This window comes from Macaca thibetana, chromosome 13, assembly GCF_024542745.1.
Source record: "Macaca thibetana thibetana isolate TM-01 chromosome 13, ASM2454274v1, whole genome shotgun sequence".
Lineage (NCBI taxonomy): Eukaryota > Metazoa > Chordata > Mammalia > Primates > Cercopithecidae > Macaca > Macaca thibetana.
In genome coordinates, this window is record NC_065590.1 from 21876966 (window position 1) to 21896746 (window position 19781).

Genomic DNA, 19781 nt, shown 5'->3' on the forward strand with positions numbered 1-19781 from the left:
CTGACTGGGACTTGGTTAGTTTTCATACAGAACCATCCTAAAGTGGAAGGGGAAAATCCTCCATACTTGGGCAGGATTGGCCTGCCCTTTTATGAAAGCATAGGCTCTTCCAAGGATTCTGATGCAGCCCCACAGAACGGGGAACTGACATCATAGGCCAACTTCTTATTATCCTGCTCATTTGCTCTACCAGTTGTGCTCACCGCATCAACCTCCCACGCACTGGACTCTGAGAGCCTTAATCTAGTCTAGAAATGGAAGCACCTGGGGCCTTTCATATCAGCGTGAAGAGGAAAGGAGCCTGTGAGGGGAAGCGAGTGCTGAGTCCTGACTCTTCCTGGGGGTCCCAGAAAGTAACTGATGGGAAGCTCCCTCTCACTTAGGGTTGGGGAGCAGGTTTAACAGGTGGGTGTTAACCCACTGCTTCTACAGCGGAGCTTGGATTGCCAACAGAAAGAACTCAAACACTTTATTTTAAGGACATAAGAGAAATAAAAGTCACACTTAATACCTTTAAGTCAAATCAGAATTAACACCTTTTTGCTCACATATAAGTTATTCAAATCTTTTGCTCCCATTAGGAAAGATCTCGGGCCTGGTTCTCTTTTAGTGCTGAGGTGGCACCTTTTCATTCACTCAGCTGGCAGAGCAAAGCTGATCCCTTGGCAATCCAGTAGTCTTTGGACCGCTTGGAGGGTAAGAGGACGGTTACCACAAAGTTGGTTGAATGTCCTAGTTAAGGATATAGGAAAAAAAAGGGTTGTTACTTAGAGAATAACTTCCTCATACAGAGAGGCTACAAAGAGTCAAGACATCTGGGATCCAGTCCTAACTGGACAAAGAGTCCTTTATGGGTCGTTTTATGCTTTATAAAATGAAGATTTTAGAACAAATAATTCTTTAGGACTCGTCCAGCTTAGACTTCATAGAACTTTTTTTTTTTTTTTTGAGACAGGGCCTCACTCTATCACCCAGGCTGGAAGTACAGTGGCACGATCTCAGCTCGCTGCAACGTCTGCCCTCCTGGGTTCAAGTGATTCTCCTACCTCAGCCTCTTGAGTAGCTGGGGCTATAGACGCATACCACCATGCCTGGCTACTTTTTGTATTTTTAGTAGAGGCGGGGTTTCACTAGTTGGCTAGGCTGGTCTCAAACTCCTGGCCTCAAATGATCCACCTGCCTTGGCCTCCCAAAGTGCTGGGATTACAGGCATGACCCACTGTGCCCGGCCTAATCATTTCTTAATAACCAGGATTCAAATGAGTTTCATATCTTGCAACAGTGATGTGTCTCTTAAATCTTTCAATTGGTAAGTTTCCCTCTGCTTCTTTTGCTGCTCCCTTGTAATATATTTGTTGAAACAACCAGACTGTTTGTCCTGTTAAGTTTCCCAGAATCTGGATTTTGATGACAGCATTGCTGTGATGATTTTAAATATATTCCTCTCTTCCTGTAAGGGGAGGTTAGATCTAGAGGCATGACTACATTCAGGTTTGAGGTATTTTTTTCCTTTTTTTTTTTTGTTTTTTTTTGAGACAGGGTCTCATTCTTTTGCCCAGGCTGGAGTGCAGTGGTTTGATTATGGCTCACTGCAGACTTGAACTCCTGGACTCAAGTAATCCTCCTGCCTCAGTCTCCCAAGCAGCTGGGATTACAGGCGTGTGCACCACACCTTGCTAATTTTTGTATTTTTTGTAGAGACAGGGTTTCGCCATCTTGCCCAGGCTAGCAGGTTTGTTTTACGGCAAGAATACTTCTTTGGTAGTACATACTCCTATCAGGAAGCACACTATGATTGTCTTTCTTTTTTGGGATATTAGTGGCCATTGATGACTACTACATAGGACTACCCCTCCTTTAAATAGCTGAAAAAGAGTTTCTTTTGATCCTTGTACAAGATGGGGTTTCTGTCACAGTTTCAGATAAGGTTAGGTTGTTGGTCCTCTCTCCCAGATTTGTAAGAATTCTTTATTCCAGGCTTCTATAGTTTGGGTGTTTGATCCCTCCAAATCTCATGTTGAGATTTGATCCCCAGTGTTGGAGATGCGGCTTAATGGAAGGTGTTTGGGTGATGGGGGTCATATCCCTGATGAGTAGATTAATACTCCTTGGAATGGGGGGTGAGCTGTCACTTTATTAGTTCTTGCGAGAGCTGCTTAAAAAGAGTCTGGCGCCTCCCTCCCATCTTGCCTGCTTCCTCTCTTGCCATGGGATCTCTATGCACCAGCTCCCTTTTGCCTTCTGCTATGAGTGGAAGCAGTTTAAGGCCCTCACCAGAAGCAGATGCTGGCACCAGCCTGCATAACCATGAGCCAAATAAACTTTTCTTTAAAGTTACTCAGCCTCAGGTATTCCTTTATAGCAACACAAACACAAACAAACTAAGACAGCTGGATTTTTTTTTTTTTTAATTGAGATGGGGGTTTCACTAGGTTGCCCAGGCTGGTGTTGAACTCTGGGGTTCAAGTGATCCTCCCACATTAGTCTCTTGAGTAGCTGGGACTACAGGCACGTGATACCACACCTGGCCAGACAGCTGGATTTTTTTCAAAATAGAAGGTCAGTGATGATGAATTTAAAGCATTTGTATGTTCAAAACTGTCTTTATTCACTTCCCTTTTGGAAGATGGTTTGGTTGTGTTTTGAATTCTGGTTCAAAGGTATTTTCCCTCAACCCTTTGAAGCTGATTCTCCATTATCTTTTTATATGCACTGTGGATAATGAGAGTTGACTGGTATCAATCTGATTCTCATTCTCTGGGATTTCAGTTCCAGCATATATTATACATTGTCTCTTCTCTTTGGTTATTTTGAGAATTTTTTTTTTGTCTCTGACAGTCTTAAGTATCACTTTGGTATATCTAGGTTTCTTTGAAGATTTGATTACTTGTTGTATGTTGCTAAAAATCATTCCTTCCACTTTATGAGACCTCATAATCTAAGGATTCAAGTGTTTCTTTAGTTTTGGGAAATTACCAGCCATTATTTTTTCAAACATTCTCTCTCCTCCATTCTTTATTTTCTCCTTCCAGGTTGCCTAGAAAACTAGAAAAGTGTTGCAAATTCTGGCTCCTCCCACAGGGTCACTTCTTTCCCCTCTCACTATGCTGTATTCAAGGCGACTTTCCCAGTTCATTTTCTCTGTTCATTCTTCAGCTGTCCCTCAGTGTATCTGTTGAGGTGGCTTTCTTTCTGTCTGCTTTCTTTTTTCAGAGCTGTATCTCAGTTTCAGATCCACTCAGTTTTACATCAGGGCTTTCCATTTATTCATTTGTTTATTTATTTATTTGTGATGGAGTTTTCGCTCTTGTTACCTAGGCTGGAGTACAGTGGTCCAATCTCGGCTCACTGCAACCTCTGCCTCCCAAGTTCAAATGATTCTCCTGCCTCAGCTTCCCAAGTAGCTGCGAATACAGGCACCCGCCACCACGTAGGCTAATTTTTCGTATTTAGTAGAGACAGGGTTTCACTATGTTGGTCAGGCTAGTCTTGAACTCCTGACCTCAGGTGATTCACCCACCTCAGCCTCCCAAAGTGCTGGGATTAAAGAGGTGAGCCACCTCGCCCGGCCTATTCATTTATTTTAAAATCTCTTTTGTGATGAGTAAAAATGGATTTGGTGAGAAAAAGAGAGATTTTAGTGTCTATTCAGGCCACCATTTTGAAAGTGGAAGTCTCTGCTTGTTAAATTCTATTTTCTACTCCTTAGATTCTAATAGAAGCAATAATTAATTCTATAATCTTAATCTACAGTCAGAACAAATAGAATTTATAATTACATTTATGAATTTTGTATGTTATAGGCGGCTTCATTTTAAGTCTAGTTAATTGGCCCAAGGGAGATCTTGGGCCAATTACAGCTTACTGTTTGGACTTTGATGGAACATTGCATTTGGTCATTATTTGAACTAATCTTAAGAACATCCTCACCTGTGGTTGAGAGTGTTCCTGCCCGGGCTCCTGTTTTATAAAGTGGGGAGTGGTAAAGTGTTGGGCTTGGCTCATAATTTTGTTGTGGTTCAAAATGCACCACAGGCAGCATTGGATTCATCTGTCCAGGCAATGCGTCCTCTACCACCATTTCCTTATCATCCCATCGAGAAGCATCCATGAACATCCCATGAACAAGAACACCATCCTCAGGAGAGGGCAACTGAAAGATACCCACAAGTCTCAAAGTGAGAGGGGGAAAAGGGATCAGCAGGTATGAGTCACTTCCTATGTCCCACATCCTCACCAGGTAATTCTAAAAAACACTCTATACATTGCTGTTATTATTCACATCTTAGAGAGGTCAATCTTGAGGCTCTGAGAGGCAAAAAAATGTAATAATAATGTAATGACTTTTCCCCTTTTCATGGGAGGTGGAGGAGTACTGAGATTATCGTCTGTTATTTTTAGCAAGGGTTTTCAAGGATTTGGATGCCCTCCTAGAAGAGAGGTTATATATCTGCAATAATATTTACAGAGTGTCCATGGAAAATTCCTTTTTGTTCTTTCTCTCTCTCTTTTTAAAATTATGCTTACTTTTAAATGTTTGTATTACATAAGAAAGAGGGAGAGTGAGAAACCCTGCCCATCAGAGTCCTGTGATTGGATGTCTCCACCGGTGCACCTTTTTTTTTTTTGCCAATTGTGGGTATCTGAATCATTCTTCCTCAAACCCTGAGTGGATTTGGCCAATTCTGGCCCCAGGTCTTTGGATAATTGGAGCCTCATGTCTGCAGCCAGAGGACTAAGCAGTTTGGATAATATGTAGTGCATTTTATAGTGAATAAAAGGATGGTAAACTAAATTCTTTTTAGCTGGTCTTTGCTTTTTGGTGTCCTAAACTTTCTGTTTCTTGGGTGCAGCAGGGTGGGCCTTCCTGTTTTTGGGCTGCCACATATGTTTATGCAGATGTGCCTGAAAACTATCCTGCTACCTACTGGGTGTCCATCATCTGGGCATCCACCCAGAGGGAGCACCTTTTCCTATGCTGAGCCAAGGAGGCAAACGGGCTGACAGTGGTCTTGGCTGTTTGTAACAGAGATAAAGCTGTTTAAACACATACCCTGTGTTTAGACCAGTAAATGTGCCTGTCACATGACACTGGCTGTTTCCTTTACACCGCACTACAGGCCTGTCTCCTGGTCTGTTGGTGGCAGACATTTGCTAGGTGGGCCAGGAGACAGGCCAGCTAGACAGTCTGAGGTCTCCCCAGATCTCAGAGATTGCAAGGTATTCTCATGGCTCGGCACACATGACCCAAGCAGAGCCATGGTATGAACTGGGATGGGGTGGAGGGACAGAGCCCTGGTGGTCACTGTAAACTTCTGTCTGTCAGAATCAGCCTCTGTGGCAGATGGAGTGTGCTGAGCATGGACCAGGGCAGGCTGGTCCTGGAAGCTCCAGTGGCGGCTTTAATGTGGGTGTTGCTTTGCCTCCCTGGAGCCTCAAGTTTTCCTTACATGGGAAACTTGATACCCTCTTCTTAAGACAAGAAGGATCTTAAAATAAGAAGAGGTGCAGACATGTCAACAATTGCTCCAGCACATACAGCTGGAGAAAGGCAGTGTCAGAATTCAAACTCAGGCTTGTCTAGTTTTTAAATCCTTGCTGTTAACTTCTTGCTATATTGATTCTGTAAGACGAAGAAGGTTACTAAAGGTAGCTAAAAAATAAAATAATATTGCTTTAAACGTATTTCTATAAATCAGACTAGTTTAGGCAGTTCCCATCTGGTCGTTGCTAATTGGGGAGCTTATCTTGGAGGTGTGATTACTACCCTGCCCTTCCTGCTCCTGCCGACGGGAGGTGGTGGCAGTGGGGCATGGGAGGTTGTCTGAAATCTTCAAGGACAGTGGGATAGAAGCTGCTTTGCCGTAACAGCCAGGTGGACAATACCTCCATGTCCATGGGCAGTTCTTGTCCAAATTGCACTGTCTTGGCAGCTTCTATCACTGCAGCTTGATCCCGATAGGTGGGAATTACGTTGTATTTGAAACTTAGCTCATCTATAGGCAAATTGTATTTTCGAGCATGATTTTGAAGAGTTCCTGTAATTATGAAAATCAGAAAGCCGTGTTCAAAACAACACTGCTACTCCCCAGGCACTCCCCCTTCACACAAACCAGGCTGCCCTGGCATTAGAGAGCCTTCCCACTACAGAGAAAACCCAACTCTTAATATCTTCCTCTGAGTTAGTTCACAGGGTCAGGAAGCCTGTGGGTCATGTTGGGAGGTAAGGGCCCAAAGGATGGACAAGCTCTGGTCCTGGTTGGGAAGGGAGGGAAGAAGGCCAGTATGCAGTGCATTGCCCTGACATAAGGGAGACAAATGAGTGAGGCAGTTTCCGAGCCCAATCTCGCTAACTTTAGGATTTTGCCCAGCTTGTTTTATATGGGCTGTTTAATAGGTATTAAGAATGAGAGAGATGAAGGGCTTGGGTCATTAGCATCGAGTTGCTCACAGGCTCTAGCCCCTTCTGAAGGGGCTAGATTCCCCAAGGGCTGATGGAAGCACATCAAGAGAATTTCTCAGAGGGAGGGAAGCTGCTCACAGCTGGGGCCTGAGCAGTGGACAGCAGATGACGCCCTTGAGCGCAGGTCACATGGGGAACTGAGGCACACTGTGTTCATGGAGGCAGCAGTGCCTGCACTTATGTAACTTGAGAGGGGCAGGGATTAGGTTGCTGGGGAACATCTGCTATCTCTGTCATCTTTCCTCTGTCCCCCACAAGTGAGGAAGAGCAGGACCTTGTTAGATTGCTCTATGATCAATAGCCTCATTGTTAAAGCATTAGCAGCCATGTCATTTCCCCAGGACCTCAAAACCCTGTGTATGACAATCCATGGCCTTTCCTGTGGGGTTTTTCTAGGGGAAGTGCTGGTACCTGTTAGAAATCCTTGAGGAAAGAAGAAACCGGAGATCCAGTAGGACTTAGGCTGTCCTCTTTTGAGCCATAACTGAAGGAGAAACATACTCATAATAAACGTTATTTCTGGGATGGAATTTGTTTTCTAAAGCAAAGTCCTATTTGGGGAGAGTTTCTCAGGAGGCAGAAACTAAAGCAGCCCTGAGTTAGTCACCACCCCCATTTCACTGCCTGCCCCGTTCCCCTTCCTGTTCTGCCAGCCTGATGACTGCGGACCCAGAGCCTGGTTATTGTGGGGTATGTGAGAGGGAGACAGCAGCAAAATTATCTGGGGTTTGGACTCATCTCAGTTGGTTTGTACCTCACTGTGGGGTCCCATGAATTAGAGCTGAAACCCCAATTAATTAAAGTGGAACTAAAGTGGAATGTGGGGATGAGTGCCTAGGGCAAACGATATTATAATCAGTATGAGATGTGTAAAGTGATGCCATTCTGGACATTTCTTTTTCTCTGGGCTCAGATTATCCATCAGTGACTGTGGATATCTTTAGCCAGTGCTTCTTAGGGACCTTAGGCCAACTATGCCATCAGACTCATCGAAACCCAGTGAAAGAAATTTTCTTACATCCACAAATGAGGTCCTCAGGATAAGGTCTTTGACCCATGACCCTAGTGGCTTCAAGGATGGGTAGGCTGTGTTGGACCACAGAGCGGGAACCTGGTTGTTGAGGAAACTGTTATACACTTTTTCCATTTCTTCAGACATCACCACGAATCCAGCGATGGCTTTGTTGAGTGTTTCCAGAGAAGTCTGAAAGAACAGAAAACGGGTTAGTGGCCTTTGTAGATGTCATTATCCAGTGTCAGTGACACACATTCATGACAGCAGGTGCTGCCTTGCCCGGAGGTGCCACTTGGCTGGGTTCTGTTCTCTGTGCACACTGTCTGCTTCCCAGACCCTCCAATATTTCATGCATTATTACAATATGTGACCGTTGTGGTGTAACACTTGAGGGTGGCAGTTGATAGTAGAGTCCAATGCGGTGGAAAGAAGGAAGCAGAAATGTCTCCTGAAGCCTGGAGAAGCAGCTGGGAGAAATGCCACTGTCCAGCACTCTTCCAGGCCAAAAGAAAAATAGGTCTGACTGTGATTTGGGAACCACAGAGTGTGAGGAGGAGGGGGAGATAGGGAGTGAGAACCACCTCATCTCTGCTCAGGGGGTTCCCCCAACCCCCAGAGTTAGTGCAGAAAGAGGAGATTCTTTTTTTTTTTTTTTTTGAGATAGAGTCTTGCTCTGTCACCAGGCTGGAGTGCAGTGGTGTGATCTCGGATCACTGCAACCTCTACCTCCTGGGTTCAAGTGATTCTCCTGCCTCAGTGTGCCAAGCAGTTGGGATTACAGGCATGCACCACCATGCCCAGATAATTTTTGTATTTTTAAAGGGGTTTTGCCATGTTGGCCAGGCTGGTCTCGAACTCCTGACCTTAGGAGATCCGCCCACCTTGACCTCCCAACATGCTGGGATTACAGGTGTGAGCCACCGTGCCTGGCTGGAAAGGGGAGAGTCTTAGATGACACTAATCTTCTAGTTGGCATCAGATGGTCTCCTTGTACTGGAAACACCTCCTTAAATCATGTCTCGTAGCCTCTCCTCCTCTCACCAGAAGATGGAGGCAGGCAGTAGTCCTGGGAGACACTGGGCTGGAGTGGAGTACAGGGCGATGTTTGCCACCTGGCTAAAGACGAGCGAGTGCATATAGGTGGGTTATGGCCCTCACGGTTGCAGTGTTGTGAAAACTGCCATATACTGGGAAAATATAATAGGAAGATATTAGAGGCAAAATTTATGTTGACTAAGCAACCAAATAAGGACTGGGACCACATGCACAGCGTCTTAGCGACAGGCACTGTGTGGATAAAACAAGGCTACACATCCTTCCATTCTTTCATAGGTTTACTTGTTGGTTCCCTTCTCCCTGTACCTCTTTTCACAAGAGGCAGCGGTAGAAAAAAGAAGTGTTTTACTTAGATTTGTCCTTAGGATCTGAGGAACCATCTGCAGCAGAGTGCAGGAAAGAGGCCCTTAGCCAGAGCCAAGACCATCCTCCATGGTAGACCTGGAAATAGGAAGAAGTAGCAGAAGACTCATCTAAAATCCTGAAAGAACACAAAAAATGACAGAGGTGGAGGGAGCAGACTGCTGAGACCTTCAAGGTCTGCTTGAAATAGAAAGAGGTCATATTGCAGTCGATTCTCCCAAAGGAGGCAGCCAACACACAGATGTATTAAATGGGAGAAAGAGTACTTCAAAGGCCTTCCTTCCCCTATGGCTCGGAAGCCTACACAGGGTGGCCTTGTCACTCCCAGGACCTGCCCTATCCCACAGTTCTGTCTGGAGGAGAGTGGGTTAGCCAGGATGGCATTCCTGGGTGCTGCTCCCTTCCCCTGGCTTTCGTATTGCCACTACAGTACTGTCTGGCTGTTCCCAAGGGGAAGGGAAGGTGAGGCTGGGAACAAAGCCAGGGCAAAGCAGGACCAGGCCTTGTGGTCTAGGACTAGAGGTCAGGTGAGGAAGGCCTCTGGCACAGGCACAGCATGCCATGGTGGGCACCTCCCTTCTGATGGGAATGCTTGGCTGTGGTTCCTGATGGCCCTGCAGGCCACCTGTCCCTGGGCTCCTCCCCTTACGCTTCCATTAGGTGAATTCCTCTGTTAGTGGTGGACTGGGGTTTGTTTGACCAGAAAAAGTGACCAAAGGAGACCTGAGAGTCACATTTGTTCACCTGTACATTCAAATATTCGTGGAAGATTTAGTATGCCAATTACTAAGGAAACAAAGACGACGAATGTAACAGCTCCCTTGTTTTAAAGAAATTCTTTGTTAGAGTAGCCATACTCATAGGTGGGAAACTACAAAAAGTGTAATGAATACAGTGGTGGATGCAGAGACCTGAGATGACAGGGCCTTGAGGATGGGACCCTAACTCATCTGGCAGTAGAGGGAAGGGCTGGTCTCCAGGAAGACATAATGGAGGAAGTGACATCTGGTCTTATCTTCAAGTGGGTGAAAGTTCATGATGTGGAAAGGACAAGACATGAGTAGCATCCATCTCCTGGTGTTCCTCAAAACAACAGCACTTCCTTAGTGTTAGCTGGGCACAGAGCACCCCATCTAAAGACTCCTTTCCCAGCCACACTTGCAGCTGGGGTGTGGCCATGTGACCAAGTTTTGGCTAATGGGATATAAGAGGAAAAGATGTACACTACCACTGGATCACATTTTTATAAGGAAGCTGCTTTTCCTTGCTCTCTCTTTCCTACTTCCCACTGGCTGGCAAAAGGGGACAATTGGGGCAGCCACCTTAGACCCAGACACGGAAGTTGTCTTTTGAGACTGGAAGAGCCAACCTGTTTATCCCTGGATGAGCTCACAAAGCAGAATTAACTACCTGCCCTAGACAGAGCTCCCTCGGGACTGTTAGGGGAGAGTAAAGTGAATTTTTATCTTGTTTTGGACTATGTTATGGGGGTCTTTATCATAGTAGCTTAGTCTGTACCCCAATTCATTCAATATAGAAGGAAATAAGCCCTGACCCGGCAACCTGACCAGGAGACTGAGAGAGGAGAGAGACTTAGCTTGCTGACTTTGGTGCATACCTGACTAGATGCCACAGTCCCAAGGTGAAGACCACATACTCAGCTGATCCAGGGTCCACCTAACCAACAAGCCTAGGTATTGCCAGCCAAGCAGCCACATCCAGAGACTTTGCCTTTCTGATGGGGAACAGTAATGATCTTTAGCGGTAAAAGATCTCTCCCAGTTCTCCCCCAATCTTATCCCCAAGTCTTGACCTTGAAGTAGGTGTTTGGTTCCCTGATTAGCGGTAACACTTTTCCTGTTAATGCTCAATATTTGCTAATAGTTATTCTTTTTCTCTTATCGAAGTTACGCACAGAGAAACTAGGAAGGCCTTTGACCATCATTATCAATGCAAGGCAATGCAGAGAGAAACTATCTATGAACATAAAGCAGAAGATCAAACAGGTGTTTGCAAATTTTAGCGGCATTAAAATCATCCGGAGAGTTTATTTAAAATTCATATTCCCAGGCTCTGCTTCAAGAAATTCTAACTCAGTAGGTCTTGAGTGGGATCAAGGAATCCACATGCTGAACACACCACAGGGGACTCTAATGCAGGCATTCTGTGGCCCGCACTGACAGATTCTGGTTTTCACGGTCTTGCCTAAAGACTATGTTATTAAATGCAAACTAGACATTAGGAACAAGCACTGAATTACTCTTAATTGAGTGCTTAGGTCTCTGATCAATTTCTAGTGAGTCAACAGAATCTAAGGGTGTAAGGATAAAGAGGAGACTGAGAATTTGTAATGTTACATATTCACTCCATCGTTATTAGAAAATGGGAATACAGATTCATTAGAGAAGGATAAAATCATTTTTAGACTCATTGGACTTGAAGAGTTGTTAGTGTATCCAAATGGAAATGCCGAAGTGATAGGAACGGAAGAATTTCGTATCATACAATTCTCTACAAAGCTTTGATGCTCAATAGCAATGATGAAAGTAAGCTCTCATACGTGAATTAACTTCAGCAGGTTGTTAAACCGGTCCACTTCCTGTCCAAGAACAGTGGTCAAGGAGTTCAGGCGTCCTTGAGGATCCTTGACGAAAAGGCCCTCAGAAGCACCCTCCATTTCCAGTTTTTCTGAAACATACACAGTGATTCCTCAGGCTAGTCATCATTGATTTGTTCTCACAATATTGCTAAGGCAATGTGCTTATCTTAACATTTTAAAAAAGCCAGCTTTTCTCATTGTTTAAGCCAGACACATAGCATTTAAATGTGACATTTCTATAATTTAGAATGCTTTTGTGATTCACCTGTGTTTATATACAAGCAATCACAGAAAATTAAGCTTAAATTCATTTGTATCAGGACATATATATATATATATATATATATAGTGTATATATATATACATACACATATACTTTTTTTTCCTCAAACACTAAACCATTGCATTTCATTTCTTCCCTTAAAGCATGTTCCCCATGGGTATTTTCATCTTCCCAGCCAGTTTGAGCTATGTGGTCTACGGCAATGGGACAGGAGAAGTAGGTTCTTGTTGCTTAAGTGAGATCATAGAAAGACTGGCTGTGCTAATGTAGAAGGAGGACTGGAAAAAGGAAGGAGAAGCCTGCTCATTTTCATTCTGGTTGACTGTGGGGAGGAGGTGAGGGGTTGAGAGGGAAGAGGATGAAATGGAAGGTCAGTATGGCTCAGTGGTATCTGCAAGTTTGATGAGGGGTTTGAAAGGTTTCCAATGTGGAATGAGGGGGGTTGGCAGGAGGGCACAGGAAGGTGTGCCTGGCTTTGGCTGATTGGGAGGCAGAGCCCTGAAGGGTTCAGTGGCAAATGCTAGCAGGACAAAGCGGTTGCCTGGCAGATAAGGAACATTCCAGAGACTAGACGGTCCAGGGACCCTGAGTCTCCCCTTCTACCATACAAGTGTTTAAATCTCCCACTTCCCTGCTCACCTGCACTGAATAGAAAAGGTTGGGGGCAGGAGACTGAGAGAGAGAGAGAGAGAGAGAGAGAGAGAGAGAGAGAGACTTAGTGTTTATCCCATGTTACTGGGCATTATTTAAAGGGACTGATTGCATTATTAAACAGGCTCATGGTTCAAACTGGATGGAAAATGTAGCTCTTCTTTCTCCCTACAATCCACCAAATGCAGGCTCAGATGAAAATGATATGAGCTACGAAAGAGGAAGGAACGGCCTTTTCCTTGCGTATTTGCAAGAAGTATGTGTAAACAAACGACTATGACGTACATATATCAAATTCCTTCTTGACCACACACATTTGGCTGCTGGACAAAAATCCCTCAGCAGTGCCAACGAGTCTAATCCCTTGGGTCCACAGTGCTGTGGTTACATGTCCCTGGTCTTCTCTTCCCACCATTCCTCTCAGGGCTATTTCAAACTCTCAATTCTTTTGCTGAGCCAATTGCTTTCCTGTCCCCTCAGTCTCAGCAGATGATCTGCTTAGCATTTCACAGTAAAAGTACAAGCTTTATGAAGCCTGGAGAGAAAAACCTCCTAGGTGTCAATGGGATTCTACCAAACAAGTGCACGGTCTCTGCAGCTATCCATTCATCTCTCCATCCTTTTCCCAACCAGCACTCCATCTTGTATTTATTGATCTTATATTTATTGACTGTTTGCTTCAACAACAGAATTCTCTAACCAAGCAGACATTCTCTTGAGGGCTTGCTTCTAGGAGGCAGATAACTGACTTCTGAAACCACAAGGCTCCTTTTATTCCAGGGGCTTAAGGGCACTGGCAAGACTCAGTTGCTGTTTTTTTCTGTCCCAATTTTCTTTTTCCTATAATGACATCTCTTCCAACCATGAATAACTAAGACATCTAAATCTCCTACCGATTAAGAAAAGTGTTAAAATAGATCTCTTGTGATCATTCAGGAAGACTCTTTCACTTATCAGAAAGCAAGGTGAAAGTAATTTAGCCATGTCTTCTAAATGGAGAAAAAATTGAAATGGATTCTAGAGCAGGACTGTCCAGTAGAGCTTTTAATGATGATGGAAGTGTTCTCTCTCTGTCCTGTCCAATGATAGCACTCGAAATGTGACTGGTGCAAATGAGGACATGAATTTTAAATTATATTAAATTTAAATTTAGGTAGCCATATGTGGCTAGGGGCTATTTTCTTGCACAACACAGGTCTAGAGACAGTAGAATAACGAAATCAAGGGAAGCTCAGGAAAAAGTCTGGTTAAAGTTACGTTGAGCTGGAAACCAATTTCCTCCTAATGCTTCTGGCAGTTGAGATGCTGAGATGCTGTAAGCTTCTAGTCTATAAATGAAGAGCTCCATGTCAAAAGAGCTCTTTAGGTTAAAGAAAGTCTACATAATAAGCAGGTTTTGACATCTGTTTATCACTCAGTTCTCTGAGTGTATTCCTAAAATTCCTATTACATACAAATTCCTAGAATTATTTATTACCTGGAACTCTGGCCTGGATGGAGGCAACAAGTTCTTGAACAATTTCATCATTGCTTTTTCCCTCTCCACCAGTAGATGACCTTGGCTGAACCTCAAGTATGGTGTTGATTAAAGTGTTGGTCTCTTTGTACTGTAATGGCAGTAAGAGACAGAACAGTGAAGACTCAAATTCTCAAAAAATAAATTTGCAGCACATATAATTATTTACAAAAGTAAAGGCAGCTCTCTAAAACAATACTATTTATTTTCACTTTCTTTTATTGTGGTAAGAACTATTACATGAGATCTACCCTCTTAACAAATTTAAAGTGTGGAAGACAGTAATTATTGCTGACTACAGGTACAATGTTGCACAAAAGATTTCTAGCCCTGATTCATCTTGCTTGACTGCAACTTTATGCCTGTTGATTAGTAACTCCCCATTTCCCCCTCTCCCCAGCCCCTGGCAACTACCATTCTACTCTTTAATTCTATGAATTTGACTATTTTAGATAACTCCATAAAAGTTAAATCATGCAGTATTTGTCTTTTTGTGACTGGCTTAAAGAAATTTTATTTTTTATCTTGAAGGTAGAGTTGGTAAAATGTGGTCATTGGAAGTGCCTAGTACATAGTTGTTACTGTCATACTAAAAATTTTTTTGTTGAGCAACAGTGTAAATGTACTTAATGGGCCAGGCCCAGTGGCTCATGCCTGTAATCCCAACACTTTGGGTGGTCAAGGCAGGAAGACTGCTTTAGCTCAAAAGGGATTGCTTTAGCCCAAGAGTTTGAGACTAGAATGGGCAACATGGTAAGTCTCTGTCCCTACAAAAAAAAAAAAAAAAAAAAATTAGCTGGGTGTGGTGGTGTGCACCTGTGGTCCTAGTTACTTGGGAGGCTGAATGGGGAATAGCTGGAGCCCAGGAGTTAGAAGCTGTGGTGAACTATGATCTCACCACTGCACTCTAGCCAGGGCAACAGAGGGAGGCCCTATTTCAAAAGGAAAGAAAAGAAAAATAAATACATAAATAAATGTAGTTAATGCCACTGAACTGTATGCTTAAAAATGATTAAAATGTACATTTTCTGTTATATATATTTTACTACAATAAAGAATGGTTAAACATTTTTAAGTTGATCAGTTGAAAGAAATTATGAAAGTGAGGGAAAAATCATGAGAACACAGTTTCAGGTCATTCTTTTATTCAATTAACCTTTTTTTTTAATTAGAAAAATATGGCTTATTACACAAAAATTTGAAGATAGAAAAATACAAAGAAAAAATACTCATGATACTTACTTTCCAGATATAATTACTTGTAATGAAGTAATATTTAACTAAATAAACTATAGTTTACTTCAACTTGGACACTTTCTGTATAATAATTACTTATAAAGAAGTAATATTTAACTAAATAAACTATAGTTTACTTCAACTTGGACACTTTCTGTATATATGTGCATATGGTTTGCAAAATTGAGCTAATAAATTTATGTAATATTAATTCATTTTCAATATTATGAGTCTTCTAGTATCACTGAAAAATCCTCATTAACCATGCTTTAAGTGACTAAGTGATAATTTAAGGGACAATGTGATACTAATTATGGTATAAATGCACCATAATTAATATGAGTTACTTATCTATTTTTTGGAAATTTCTAGTTTTTTGATTTTATTAGACTTTTTTTTTGAGATGGAGTCTCACTCTGTTGCTCAGGCTGGAGTGCAGTGGCGTGATCTTGGCTCACTGCAACCTCTTCCTCCAGGCTCAAGCGATTCTGTCTCAGCCTCCAAGTAGCTGGGATTACAGGCACCCGTCAACATGCCTGGCTAATTTTTACAGTTTTAGTAGAGACAGGGTTTCACCGTGTTGGCCAGGCTGGTCCTGAACGCCTAGCCTCAAGTGACTCACCTGCTTTGGCCTCCCAAAGTGCTGGGATTACAAGTGTGAGCCACCACGCTCAGCCGATCTTATTACACTTGGGGAATAGAATATGTTTGTATGAATTTCATCCACCATTTTTGAAATTCTTTAAATGATAGATTAAGTAGAGGCAATACTTTAAAACTGGGTATTACCATATTAATTTCTAAAAACATTGTATCAATTTATATTTCCAACAATAGTATATCATAAAGCCTGTCTTTCTATGTCTTTGCAAGAATTAATATTATTACTTAAACAAATGTTTCTAATTTAATAGATAAAATAGTTTCTCATTTTTTGCACTTCTTTAAGAATTTAAATCTTGAAAAATATGTTCATTGACCATCTATATTACTCCTTTATGAATTATTCATATTTTTTGCACATCTTTGAATTTTAGCATTTTATTATTTATTAATTTATAAGATAATTCTATAATATGGAAAGCTAACTTTTCAGTTTTTGTTTCAAAAAAATTTTGATTTACCACTTGTCTTAATTTTTTAAAAAGCATTTTAGATTCAGAGGGTACATGTGCAGGTTTGTTACATGGATGTGTTGCATGGTGCTGAGGTTTGGGCTTCTATTGAACTTCATCACCCAAATAGTGAACATAGTATCTAACAGGTTGTTTTTCAACTCTTTTCTTCCTTCCTTTTCCTCCCTTTTGGAGTCCCCAGTGTCTATTGTTCCCATCTTTATGTCCATGTGTACCCAGTGTTTAGCTTCCACTTGTAAGTGAGAACATGCAGTATTTGGTTTTCTGTTTCTGCATTAATTCACTTTGGATAATGGCCTCCAGCTGCATCAATTTGCTACAAAGAACATGATTTCATTTTATTTTTGTGACTGTGTAGTATTCCATGGTGTATATGTACCACATTTTCTTTGTCCAGCCCACTGTTGATGGGCACCTATGTTGATCCTATGTCTTTGCTATTGTGAATAGAACTGCAAACATATGAGTGCATGTGGTTTTTTTTGGTAGAATGGTTTATTTTCCTTTGAGTTGATACCCAGTATGGGATTGCTGGGTTGAACATTACTTCTATTTTCAGTTTTTTGAGAAATCTCCAAACTGCTTTTCACAGGGGCCGAACTAATTTACAATCCCACCAACAGTGTATAAGCATTCTGTTTTCTCTATAACTTCACCAACATGTTATATTTTGACTTTTTAATAATTGCCATTCTGGCTGGTGTGAGATAATATCTCATTGTGGTTTTGATTCACATTTCTCTGATGATTAGTGATGTTGAGCATTTTTTTCATGTTTGTTGGCTGCTTGTATTTTTCTTTTCTTTCTTTCTTTCTGTTTTTTTTTTTTTTGAGACAAAGTTTCACTCTTGCTGCCCGGGCTGGAGTGCAATGGCATGATCTTGGCTCACTGCAACCTCTGCCTCCCAAGTTCAAGCGATTCTCCTGCCTCAACCTCCCGAGTAGCTGGGATTACAGGCTTGTGCCACCACGCCTGGCTAGTTTTGTATTTTTAGTAGAGACAGGGTTTTTCCATGTTGTTTAGGCTGGTCTCGAACTCCCGACCTCAGATGATCCGCCTGCCTCAGCCTCCCAAAATGCTGGGATTACAGGCATGAACCACCGCGCCTGGTCGTCTTTCTTCCTCTTTTTTTTTTGAGAAGTGTCTGTTTATGTGCTTTGCCCCCTTTTAATGGGGTTGTTTGTTTTTTGCTTGTTGGTTTCTTTAAGTTCCTTATAGATTTTGGATATTAGTCCTTTTGTCAGATGCATGCTTTGCACATATACTTTCCCATTTTGTAGGTTGTCTGTTTACCCTATTGATAGTTTCTGTTGCTGGGCAAAAGCTCTTTAGTTTAATTAGGTCAAAATTGTCAATTTTTGTTTTTGTTGCATTTGCTTTTGAGGCCTTAGCCATAAATTATTTGCATAGGCTAATATCCTGGTATTTCCTAGGTTTTCTTCTATGGTTTTAATAGTTTGAGGTATCACATTTAATTCTTTAATCCATCTTGCATTAATTTTTGTATATGACGAGTGGTGGGAGTTTAGTTTTATTCTTCTACAGAAGGTTAGCCAGTTTTCTTAGTACCATTTATTGAATAGAGTGTTCTTTCCCCATTGTTTATTTTTGTCGACTTTGTTGAAGATCAAAGGTTGTAGATATATAACTTTATTGCTGGGTTCTCTACTCTGTTCCATTGGTCTATGTGTCTATTTTTTATACCAGTACCATGCTGTTTTAGTTACTGTAGCCTTGTATAATGGCTCTGGCTTTGTTCTTTTTGCTTAGAATTGCTTTGATTATTCAAGCTCTTTTTTGGTTTCCTGTGAATTTTAGAATATTCTTTTCTAATTCTGTGAAAAATGATGTTGGTAGTTTGACAGAAATAGATTCAAATGTGTGATTGCTTTGGGCAGTGTGGGCATTTTTATAATATAGATTCTTCCAATCTGTGAGCATGAAATGTTTCTACGTGTGTCATCCATGATTTCTTTCAACAGTGTTTTGTAATTCTTGTAGAGATGTTTCACCTCCTTGGTTAGATGTATTCTTAGGTATTTTATTTTTCTTGTGGCAATTATGAATGGCATTGTGTTCTTAATTTGGTCCTCAGCTTAAACATTATTGATGTATAGAAATGCTACTGATTTTTGTACATTGATTTTGTATCCTGGAGCATTACTGAAGTAGTTTAGTAGGTCTAGTAGTCTTTTGGCAGAATCTTTGGGATTTTCTAGGTATAGAATCATACTGTCAGTGAAGAGAGATAATTTGACTTCCTCTTTTCCTATCTGGATGCATTTTATTTCTTTCTCTTGCCTGATTACTCTAGCTAGGACTTCCAGTACTATTAATATGTTGAACGGGAGTGGTAAGAGTGAACATCCTTGTCTTGTTTCAGTTCTTAGGGGAAATGCCTCCAATTTTTTCCTGTGAAGTATGATATTGGCTATGGGTTTGTCATAGATGGCTCTTACTACTTTGAGGTATGTTTCTTCGATGCCTAGTTTGTTGAGGGTTTTTACCATTAAAGGATGTTGGATTTTATTGAATGATTTTCCTGCATTGATTGAGATAATCCTATGGTTTTGTTTTTAATTCTGTTTATGCAGTGAATTACACTTACTGATTTGTATGTTGAACCATCGTTGCATCCCAAGAATAAAGCCCACTTGATTGTGGTGGATTATCCTTTTGGGGTGCTATTGGATTAGATTTCCCAGTATTTTGCTGAGGAGTTTTGAGTTTATGTTCATCAGGGTTATTGGCTTGCAGTTTTCTCTTTTTGTTGTGTCTTTGCCACATTTTGATGCTAGGATGATACCGATTTCATAGAATGAGTTAGGGACGAATCCCTCTTCTTTGATTTTTTTGGAATAATTTCCATAAGATTGGTCACCAGCTCTTCTTTGTACATCTGGTAGAATTTGTCTGTGAATCTGTCTGGTGCAAAACTTGTTTTGATTGGTAGGTTTTTAAAATTGTTGATTCAGTTTTGTAACTCATTATTGGTCTGTTTAGGGTTTCTATTTCTTTCTGGTTCAATCTTGGGAGGTTGTGTGTTTCCAAGAGTTTATCCATTTCCTTTAGATTTTCTAGTTTGTGCACATAAATCACATAAATATATTCATAGTAGTCTCTGAGGATCTTTTATATTTTTGTGGGAGCAGTTGTTATGCCACTTTGTCATTTCTAATTGTGCTTATTTGTATCTTCTTTTTTGTCTTTGTTAATCTAGCTAACAGTTTATCAGTCTTTTTTATCCTTTCAATGAGCTAACCTTTTTTTTTGTTGACTCTTTGTATGCTTTTTTCTTTTTGGTCCCAATTTCATTTAGTTCTCCTCTGATTTTAGTTATTTCTTTTCTTCCGCAAGCTTCGAGTTTAGTTTGTTCTTGTTTTTCTAGTTCCTTTGGGTGCAACATTAGGTTGTTAATTTGAGATCTTTCTATTAATATCTTTTTGACATAGGCAGTTAGCT

At 41.5% G+C, this 19781-nt stretch overlaps 1 protein-coding gene across 3 annotated transcripts in view; it reads right to left on the bottom strand.

Moving 5' to 3' along the window:
* Nucleotides 1-443: 443 nt before the first annotated feature.
* The window catches only part of DNAH6 (dynein axonemal heavy chain 6), a 368310-nt gene continuing 348972 nt past the window's right edge, over nt 444-19781 (bottom strand). For all 3 annotated transcript variants that reach the window (XM_050754693.1, XM_050754695.1, XM_050754692.1), the window contains 7 exons: nt 13908-14037; nt 11458-11585; nt 7482-7667; nt 6875-6947; nt 5887-6038; nt 3931-4153; nt 444-732 (listed from right to left, as the gene is read on the bottom strand). In XM_050754693.1, the coding sequence (XP_050610650.1) occupies nt 629-732; nt 3931-4153; nt 5887-6038; nt 6875-6947; nt 7482-7667; nt 11458-11585; nt 13908-14037 (996 nt within the window). In that variant the 3' untranslated portion in view covers nt 444-628. The remainder of the gene's footprint in view (nt 733-3930; nt 4154-5886; nt 6039-6874; nt 6948-7481; nt 7668-11457; nt 11586-13907; nt 14038-19781) is intronic.